Genomic DNA, 10,991 nt, shown 5'->3' on the forward strand with positions numbered 1-10,991 from the left:
GTATCTACTGCTTATATGGAGAAAGCCTTGGGTTGGCCCACTTTGAAGGCTGAGGATGTGCAAGGATTACAGGCTTATGCTTTGTTTTTGCGTACATGTTGCAACACAATGGACGAACTCTCATATATGCAAGAACTTAACATGCCTAGCAACATGAAAATGGTTGTAATGAAGTTACCTTACAAGCTGAGGGAGCAATGGAGAGCTAAAGCTTACCTAGTGTACGCTCACTTTTGCCCAGGCCCGCCCAAAAATAAAATTTTGGCTACGCCACTGTCTTTGACCATTGCACCTCGCAGCTTTTTGTTGCGCTTCTCCATTCATCAGGGCTGCGAGCTTCAGTGTAAATATTGTGTAAAAATCAAATCAAATCAGCACAGTAGTCTCACTCCACATGCGCGTCTTGTGTTTATAAGAGCAAAACATTCTGATTGGCTAGTAATGTTAGTTTGGTTGAGAGTGAAAGCTGTGCTCCTCTCATACCATTGGTAGGCAAACTCATGGACTCGAAAGTGATATCAATCACCAAGATTTTTTTTTTAAATGTAGGACTATTTTTTTCCGCAGCCAAACGCTGCACGCCGGAGATCCGGCACGGTGCCAGAGAACTTTAAGCCCTGAAAGAATGAAGCTGGGCATTCTGCTGTTACTGTCAACAGAATTTCTGTTGTTAAACTGGAAGAGTTGCTTAACAATCAGTTCAATCATGATTTCAGTGAAAGGACTGCTGATGAAAGAGAAATGTCAAGGGAAGATCTTCGGTTCATGAGCATAATGAACAGTACAGTCTTGCTCCAGGATGGACATTACAGTCTAAGATTACCATTCAAGACTGATGATGTCACACTACCTGACAACCTCTGTGTTGCTAAGCAACGATTGCATGGTCTGAAAAGGAAACTGGAAAGAAACCAAGAGTTTCATGAGAAGTATTCAAATTTTCTTACTGATGTTGTACACAAAGGCTATGCTGAGAAGGTACCAGATCACCAACTTGATCGTGTGGATGGCAAAGTTTGGTACATTCCTCATCACGGGGTGTTTCATCCCAAGAAGGGATCATTGAGAGTTGTGTTGGAGCAGTATATAAAGGAACAGCACTTAATAGTCAATTGTTGCAAGGCCCTAATCTTACCAGTTCTTTGGTAGGTGTATTGCTGAAATTCAGGCAAGAATCAGTAGCCTTCATGGCAGATATTGAAGCAATGTTCCACCAAGTTAAGGTGGCTGTGGAGGATGTAGACTTTCTTCGTTTCTTGTGGTGGTCTGGTGGAGAATTGACTAAAGAACCCATTACATTCAGGATGACAGTTCATCTTTTTGGAGCAGTGTCTTCTCCAAGCTGTGCATGCTACGCCTTAAAACAAACAGCAAAGGACAACGAAGCTGACTTTCCATCAGAAGTGATTGAAACAATCAACAACAACTTCTATGTGGATGATTGTTTGAAGAGCGTCTCCTCTGAGGAAGTGGCCATCTCTATGGTTAAAAATCTTACCTCTCTCTGTCAGAAAGGAGGTTTCCGTTTGGCAAAGTGGATCAGCAATAGTCGCAAGGTGTTGCAGTCAGTTTCTGAGGAAAACCGAGCCAAGGATATACAGCAGCTGGATTTGGATCGAGACAAGTTGCCTGTTGAAAGAGCTTTAGGTCTCCAGTGGAGTGTGGAAGCTGATACCTTTCAATTCAAGATTTCCTTGAAAAATCAACCTTGCACAAGACGAGGCATTCTATCTGTGGTAAGCTCTGTCTATGATCCTTTGGGTTTTCTTGCTCCGCTTGTTCTGCCTGCTAAAGTGCTTTTACAGGAGTTGTGCAGACAGACTTTGGGCTGGGATGATATTATACCATCAGTCCTCCAGAAGCAATGGAACCATTGGATTTTCGAGTTGGACAAAGTTGCAAAGTTCCAGGTGAACAGATGTTTTAAACCCATGGATTTTGGACTGCCCACTCATGCTTGTTTACATCATTTTTCTGATGCTTGCGAAACTGGTTATGGCACAGTTTCTTATCTGAAGATACTGAACAGTGCAAACACGGTACATGTGGCTTTCTTGCTGGGTAAGTCCAGAGTAACACCGTTGAAACCTGTGACCATACCTCGTTTGGAACTTACAGCGGCTGTCTTGGCAGTCAAGGTTGACATTATGCTGAAGAAGGAGTTGCAACTTCCATTGGAAGATTCGGTCTTTTGGACTGATAGCACAACTGTCCTCAATTACATTAAGAACGAGGACAAACGGTTTCATACATTCGTTGCTAATAGGGTGTCTTCTATAAGAGACACAACGCAACCTCAACAGTGGAGATATGTACCCACTAAAGAAAATCCTGCAGATGATGCATCTCGTGGTTTGAAAGTGGAATATTTTCTGAGCAATAAGCGATGGATTGATGGTCCTAGTTTTCTCTGGAAGCCGAGTGATATACAGTTCCCCACAAGTGATTTGACTTTGACTGATGATGACCCAGAAGTAAAAAAGGAGTTAAAGGTAAATGCTGTGGTCTTGCAGAATGGACAAAATGCCACAAGTCAACTTCTCCATTACTTCTCAGAATGGAAACGTCTGAAAGTTGCAGTTGCCTGGGTTTTGAAACTGCGGAAACTTCTGTTGGAGCTGAGTCGTAAACGAAAGGAGTTGTCTTTGGAGCAGATTGACAGTGTTGCTTTAAATGCAAAACGACAGGAATTTAAAGCATCTCTGGGCAGACAAAGTTTGACTGTGGAGGATCTGTATAAGGCAGAGATTGGCATAATTCGTTTCAGTCAACAGGAACAATTTCAAGAGGAAATTGCTGAGCTCAAGGAGGGAAGTACTGATGTTAAAAGAAACAGTTCTGTCTATAGTTTGGATCCTATGTTGCATGATGGACTGCTGCTAGTGGGAGGAAGACTTGGTAAGTCAGCTATGCCAAGTGAAAGGAAACATCCCATCTTGTTATCGAAGGATCAGCATGTGTCACATCTCATACTTCGAGACATTCATGAACAATTGGGTCATGGTGGCAGAAATCAAATGGTTTCCAAGCTCCGGTGCAAGTACTGGATTACAAATGCCAACTCTGTTGCAAGAAAGATCATCTCCAAGTGTGTCATCTGTAGACGTTATAAGGGAAAGTTGGGTGAACAGAAGATGGCAGACCTTCCAGTAGAAAGGATCACCCCTGATTTTCCACCTTTTACTAATGTAGGAGTGGATTTTTTTGGCCCCATCGAAGTGAAAAGGGGGCGGAGTAAAGTGAAACGCTATGGAGTGATTTTTACTTGTATGGCAAGTAGAGCTGTCCATTTGGAAATGGCATACTCACTCGATACGGATTCGTGCATCAATGCCTTGCGTAGGTTTGTCTGTCGTCGTGGACAGGTCTCTCACATGAGGTCTGATAATGGGACGAATTTCATCGGTACTGAGCGGGAGCTAAGAGAGGCACTCATTGCAATAAACAATGAAAAGATTCAAAGGGCCCTACTGCAGAAGGGAGTTCATTGGAATTTTAATCCTCCTTCAAGTCCTCATTATGGAGGAGTATGGGAACGTATAATTCGAATGGTGAAACAAATTCTTTGTGCAGTCCTTCGACAACAAACACTGGATGACGAAGCACTGCAAACTGTCTTGTGTGAAGCAGAAGCAATTTTGAACGATCGACCCATCTCTAAACTGTCCAATGATCCTAATGATTTGGAAGCTCTTACACCAAATCACCTTCTGCTTATGAAAGGAAATCCTGCGTTGCCGCCTGGTTTATTTGAAAGGTCTGATTTGTATGCCAAAAGGAGATGGAGACAAGTGCAATACATTTCGGATCTATTTTCTTACTGATGTTGTACACAAAGGCTATGCTGAGAAGGTACCAGATCACCAACTTGATCGTGTGGATGGCAAAGTTTGGTACATTCCTCATCACGGGGTGTTTCATCCCAAGAAGGGATCATTGAGAGTTGTGTTGGAGCAGTATATAAAGGAACAGCACTTAATAGTCAATTGTTGCAAGGCCCTAATCTTACCAGTTCTTTGGTAGGTGTATTGCTGAAATTCAGGCAAGAATCAGTAGCCTTCATGGCGGACATTGAAGCAATGTTCCACCAAGTTAAGGTGGCTGTGGAAGATGTAGACTTTCTTCGTTTCTTGTGGTGGTCTGGTGGAGAATTGACTAAAGAACCCATTACATTCAGGATGACAGTTCATCTTTTTGGAGCAGTGTCTTCTCCAAGCTGTGCATGCTACGCCTTAAAACAAAGCAATGTTCCACCAAGTTAAAGTGGTTGTGGAAGATGTAGACTTTCTTCGTTTCTTGAGGTGGCCTGGTGGAGAATTGACTAAAGAACCCATTACATTCAGGATGACAGTTAATCTTTTTGGAACCGTGTCTTCTCCAAGCTGCGCATGCTATGCCTTAAAACAAATAGCAAAGGACAATGAAGCTGACTTTCCATCAGAAGTGATTGAAACAATCAACAACAACTTCTATGTGGATGATTGTTTGAAGAGTGTCTCCTCTGAGGAAGTGGCCATCTCTATGGTTAATTATCTCACCTCTCTCTGTCAGAAAGGAGGTTTCCATTTGGCAAAGTGGATCAGCAATAGTTGCAGTCAGTCTCTGAGGAAAACCGAGTCAAGGATATACAGCAGCTGGATCTGGATCGAGACAAGTTGCCCGTTGAAAGAGCTTTAGGTCTCCAGTGGAGTGTGGAAGCTGATACCTTTCATTTCAAGATTTCCTTGAAAAATCAGCCTTGCACAAGGCGAGGCATTCTATCTGTGGTAACCTCTGTCTATGATCCTTTGGGTTTTCTTGCTACGCTTGTTCTGCCTGCTAAAGTGCTTTTACAGGAGTTGTGCAGACAGACTTTGGGCTGGGATGATATTATACCATCAGTCCTCCAGAAGCAATGGAACCATTGGATTTTCGAGTTGGACAAAGTTGCAAGGTTCCAGGTGAACAGATGTTTTAAACCCATGGATTTTGGACTGCCCACTCATGCTTGTTTACATCACTTTGCTGATGCTTGCGAAGCTGGTTATGGCACAGTTTCTTATCTGAAGATACTGAACAGTGCAAACATGGTACATGTGGCTCTCTTGCTGGGTAAGTCCAGAGTAACACCATTGAAACCTGTGACCATACCTCGTTTGGAACTTACAGCGGCTGTCTTGGCAGTCAAGGTTGACATCATGCTGAAGAAGGAGTTGCAACTTCCATTGGAAGATTCTGTCTTTTGGACTGATAGCACAACTGTCCTCAATTACATTAAGAACGAGGACAAACGGTTTCATACATTCGTCGCTAATAGGGTGTCTTCTATAAGAGACACAACGCAACCTCAACAGTGGAGATATGTACCCACTAAAGAAAATCCTGCAGATGATGCATCTCGTGGTTTGAAAGTGGAATATTTTCTGAGCAATAAGCGATGGATTGATGGTCCTAGTTTTCTCTGGAAGCCGAGTGATATACAGTTCCCCACAAGTGATTTGACTTTGACTGATGATGACCCAGAAGTAAAAAAGGAGTTAAAGGTAAATGCTGTGGTCTTGCAGAATGGACAAAATGCCACAAGTCAACTTCTCCATTACTTCTCAGAATGGAAACGTCTGAAAGTTGCAGTTGCCTGGGTTTTGAAACTGCGGAAACTTCTGTTGGAGCTGAGTCGTAAACGAAAGGAGTTGTCTTTGGAGCAGATTGACAGTGTTGCTTTAAATGCAAAACGACAGGAATTTAAAGCATCTCTGGGCAGACAAAGTTTGACTGTGGAGGATCTGTATAAGGCAGAGATTGGCATAATTCGTTTCAGTCAACAGGAACAATTTCAAGAGGAAATTGCTGAGCTCAAGGAGGGAAGTACTGATGTTAAAAGAAACAGTTCTGTCTATAGTTTGGATCCTATGTTGCATGATGGACTGCTGCTAGTGGGAGGAAGACTTGGTAAGTCAGCTATGCCAAGTGAAAGGAAACATCCCATCTTGTTATCGAAGGATCAGCATGTGTCACATCTCATACTTCGAGACATTCATGAACAATTGGGTCATGGTGGCAGAAATCAAATGGTTTCCAAGCTCCGGTGCAAGTACTGGATTACAAATGCCAACTCTGTTGCAAGAAAGATCATCTCCAAGTGTGTCATCTGTAGACGTTATAAGGGAAAGTTGGGTGAACAGAAGATGGCAGACCTTCCAGTAGAAAGGATCACCCCTGATTTTCCACCTTTTACTAATGTAGGAGTGGATTTTTTTGGCCCCATCGAAGTGAAAAGGGGGCGGAGTAAAGTGAAACGCTATGGAGTGATTTTTACTTGTATGGCAAGTAGAGCTGTCCATTTGGAAATGGCATACTCACTCGATACGGATTCGTGCATCAATGCCTTGCGTAGGTTTGTCTGTCGTCGTGGACAGGTCTCTCACATGAGGTCTGATAATGGGACGAATTTCATCGGTACTGAGCGGGAGCTAAGAGAGGCACTCATTGCAATAAACAATGAAAAGATTCAAAGGGCCCTACTGCAGAAGGGAGTTCATTGGAATTTTAATCCTCCTTCAAGTCCTCATTATGGAGGAGTATGGGAACGTATAATTCGAATGGTGAAACAAATTCTTTGTGCAGTCCTTCGACAACAAACACTGGATGACGAAGCACTGCAAACTGTCTTGTGTGAAGCAGAAGCAATTTTGAACGATCGACCCATCTCTAAACTGTCCAATGATCCTAATGATTTGGAAGCTCTTACACCAAATCACCTTCTGCTTATGAAAGGAAATCCTGCGTTGCCGCCTGGTTTATTTGAAAGGTCTGATTTGTATGCCAAAAGGAGATGGAGACAAGTGCAATACATTTCGGATCTCTTCTGGAAAAGATGGGTACGTGAATATCTACCCTTGTTGCAAGAGCGACAAAAATGGAACAAAGAATGTAGAAATATTACCCTTGGAGACATCGTGATTATTGCTGATTCTACAGCACCACGTGGCTCATGGCTTCTTGGAAGAGTTGTGGAGACTTACCCAGACAATAGAGGTTTAGTTCGTTCAGTAAAAGTTCGAACCAAATGTAACAACTTGGAACGTCCAATTAATAAGCTTTGCCTTCTATTAGAAGCAACAGCCTAAATATGGCATACTGTAGTCTAATAGGTGTTGGAAATTTACTGTCTTGTGTTATATACCCTTGGTACAAATTTTGAATTGGTATGTTAGGCTCCATTTTGTATGAATGTGTAATTATGTCATTATGCCATAATCAATTAAGGGGCCGGTGTGTTGGAGCCATTTATTGTAAAGTTTTACTTGGCCACTGGGTGGCAGTGGGTTGAAAGTGGAATATTTTCTGAGCAATAAGCGATGGATTGATGGTTCTAGTTTTCTCTGGAAGCCGAGTGATACAGTTCCCCACAAGTGAATTGACTTTGACTGATGATGACCCAGAAGTAAAAAAGGAGTTAAAAGGTAAATGTTGTGGTCTTGCAGAATGGACAAAATGCCACAAGTCAACTTCTCCATTACTTCTCAGAATGGAAACGTCTGAAAGTTGCAGTTGCCTGGGTTTTGAAACTGCGGAAACTTCTGTTGGAGCTGAGTCGTAAACGAAAGGAGTTGTCTTTGGAGCAGATTGACAGTGTTGCTGTAAATGCAAAATTACAGAAATTTAAAGTATCTCTGGGCAGACAAAGTTTCACTGTGGAGGATCTGTATAAGGCCGAGATTGGCATCATTAATTTCAGTCAACAGGAACCATTTCAAGAGGAAATGGCTGAGCTCAAGGAGGGAAGTATTGATGTTAAAAGAAACAGTTCTGTCTATAGGTTGGATCCTATGTTGCATGATGGACTGCTGCTAGTGGGAGGAAGACTTGGTAAGTCAGCTTTGCCAAGTGAAAGGAAACATCCCATCTTGTTATCGAAGGATCAGCATGTGTCACATCTCATACTTCAAGACATTAATGAACAATTGGGTCATGGTGGCAGAAATCAGATGGTTTCCAAGCTCCAGTGCAAGTACTGGATTACAAATGCCAACTCTGTTGCAAGAAAGATCATTTCCAAGTGTGTCATCTGTAGACGATATAAGGGAAAGTTGGGTGAACAGAAGATGGCAGACCTTCCAGTGGAAAGGATCACCCCTGATTTTCCACCTTTTACTAATGTAGGATTGGATTTTTTTGGCCCCATCGAAGTGAAAAGGGGATGGAGTAAAGTGAAACGCTATGGAGTGATTTTTACTTGTATGGCAAGTAGAGCTGTCCATTTGGAAATGGCATACTCACTCGATACGGATTCGTGCATCAGTGCCTTGCGTAGGTTGTCGTGGACAGGTCACTCACATGAGGTCTGATAATGGGACGAATTTCATTGGTGCTGAGCGGGAGCTAAGAGAGGCACTCATTGCAATAAACAATGAAAAGATTCAAAGGGCCTTACTGCAGAAGGGAGTTCATTGGCATTTTAATCCTGGAGGAGTATGGGAGTGTATAATTCGAATGGTGAAACAAATTCTGTGTGCAGTCCTTCGGCGACAAACACTGGATGATGAAGCACTGCAAACTGTCTTGTGTGAAGCAGAAGCAATTTTGAACGATCGACCCATATCTAAACTATCCAATGATCCTAATGATTTGGAAGCTCTTACACCAAATCATCTTCTGCTTATGAAAGGAATTCTGCATTGCCGCCTGGTTTGTTTGAAAAGTCTGATTTGTATGCCAAAAGGAGATGGAGGCAAGTGCAATATATTTCGGATCTCTTCTGGAAAAGATGGGTACATGAATGCCTACCCTTGTTGCAAGAGCAACAAAAGTGGAACAAAGAACGTAGAAATCTTACATGATATGATATCTTACCATATCATGATTGTGGCTGATTCTTCAGCACCACGTGGCCCATGGCTTCTTGGAAGAGTTGTGGAGACTTACCCAGACAATAGAGGTTTAGTTCGTTCAGTAAAAGTTCGAACCAAATGTAACAACTTGGAACGTCCAATTAATAAGCTTTGCCTTCTATTAGAAGCAACAGATTAAATAGGGCATACAGTGGTCTAATAGGTGTTTGAATTTACTGTCTTTTATATACCTTTGGTACAAATTCTGAATTGGTATGTTAGGCTTCATTTTGTATGAATGTGTAATTGTTATGTCATTATGCCATAATCAATTAAGGGGCCGGTGTGTTGGAGCCATTTATTGTAAAGTTTTACTTGGCCACTGGGTGGCACTGTGACACAGTATAATTGTAACACAGCCAGGTGTAAGAGCCAGGTGTGTGTGCATTGGTAATTGGGAAGCACACCGTTTTTGACCGCATGGCAGAGTTGCGTGCAACATGGACTATGATCTTATGCTGTGTCTTCAAGGTATGGACTTGGATTGTACATGTTAATGAACAAGGGTTTAGTTCGTTCAGTAAAAGTTCGAACCAAATGTAACACCTTGGAACGTCCAATTAATAAGCTTTGCCTTCTATTAGAAGCAACAGATTAAATAGGGCATACAGTGGTCTAATAGGTGTTTGAATTTACTGTCTTTTATATACCTTTGGTACAAATTCTGAATTGGTATGTTAGGCTTCATTTTGTATGAATGTGTAATTGTTATGTCATTATGCCATAATCAATTAAGGGGCCGGTGTGTTGGAGCCATTTATTGTAAAGTTTTACTTGGCCACTGGGTGGCACTGTGACACAGTATAATTGTAACACAGCCAGGTGTAAGAGCCAGGTGTGTGTGCATTGGTAATTGGGAAGCACACCGTTTTTGACCGCATGGCAGAGTTGCGTGCAACATGGACTATGATCTTATGCTGTGTCTTCAAGGTATGGACTTGGATTGTACATGTTAATGAACAAGGAACACTCATAGCAAGTTTACAACTATATTTTAACTCTTGTAACCCCATTTCTTTTGCCATTTTATTTGATGCTTTCAAACTCTCCCAACACGGTTTAAGACCTTTCACCCACCATAGGGTGTTTCTCTTCATTGTGCCCTTTTAAATTAGCCCAATAATTCATAATTAGCTGCTTATATCTTAAATTTAGAGGTAATTCACCCATCTCCACTTGAACTGCACAGACAGGAGAGGACTTTATAGCCCCACAACAAATCCTCAGTGCTTGATTTTGTATTACTTCCAATTTCTTTAACAGTGTCTTTGCAGCTGATCTATATGCTACACTTCCATACTCTACACTGGTCTTATTAAAGCAACATATATATCTATCATCTTATACTAGCACCCCAGTCCGACCCTGTTAAACATCTCATTTTATTTAAAATCATCTTGCATTTTTTCTCTATCTTCTTTATATGATCACTCCAAATTAGTTTAGAATCAAATAAAACTCCTAAAAATCTAAAAGAGTTTACTTGTTCTATCTGTTTCACATACATCAATATCTTTGTTGTTTTAACCTTCTTTCTAGTAAAAACCATCATCTTTGTCTTTTCTATTGAAAACTTAAAGGGGTCATATGATGCGATTTAAATTTTTCCTTTCTCTTTGGAGTGTTACAAGCTCTTGGTGCATAAAGAAGATCTGTAAAGTTGCAAAGACTAAAGTCTCAAATCCAAAGAGATATTCTTTATAAAAGTTAAAGAGTTAACCACGCCTACCTAAAAACCCCATGAATAAGACCATCTCTCAATCCTTTTTATTGCTTCTTGCATCTTTTCCTGTATTGTTACATTCTTCCCATTCTTCCAAAGGGCAATATCATCAGCAAATAATGATTTACCTATATCATATTTAACTTCATGAAACACATCATTAATCATAATGGAAAACAATAATGGGCTGATTATGCTACCCTGTGGAGTCCCATTTTCTACTTTATATTTACTAGACATTGTTGATCCAATTTTCACCTGGATAAAACGTCACTTCCTGTTTGTTGCTGCCGTGTGTTTTGAGTTTGAGCTCCGTCAAGTTAATTCTTTATTGTCTATTTTTTTTTCTTAAAATCAATTTTATACACCATCATTTTCGTTTCTATAACGTGTGAATA

At 41.3% G+C, this 10,991-nt stretch overlaps 1 protein-coding gene across 1 annotated transcript; it reads left to right on the forward strand.

Annotated features, from left to right (window-relative positions):
* The first annotated feature begins 5,066 nt into the window (after window positions 1–5,066).
* Window positions 5,067–7,191, forward strand: LOC107751036 (uncharacterized). Its single transcript, XM_016566605.1, has one exon. The coding sequence runs from the start codon at window positions 5,067–5,069 to the stop codon at window positions 7,104–7,106; it is 2,040 nt and encodes a 679-aa protein (XP_016422091.1). The 3' UTR covers window positions 7,107–7,191.
* Window positions 7,192–10,991: the final 3,800 nt, after the last annotated feature.

This window comes from Sinocyclocheilus rhinocerous, unplaced genomic scaffold (assembly GCF_001515625.1).
Source record: "Sinocyclocheilus rhinocerous isolate Xijiao unplaced genomic scaffold, SAMN03320098_v1.1 scaffold15806, whole genome shotgun sequence".
NCBI lineage: Eukaryota > Metazoa > Chordata > Actinopteri > Cypriniformes > Cyprinidae > Sinocyclocheilus > Sinocyclocheilus rhinocerous.

What these genes read in the sequence shown, in the direction of transcription:
- LOC107751036 (XM_016566605.1), top strand. Translation starts at nt 5,067, where the DNA reads ATGGTACATGTGGCTCTCTTGCTGGGTAAGTCCAGAGTAACACCATTG.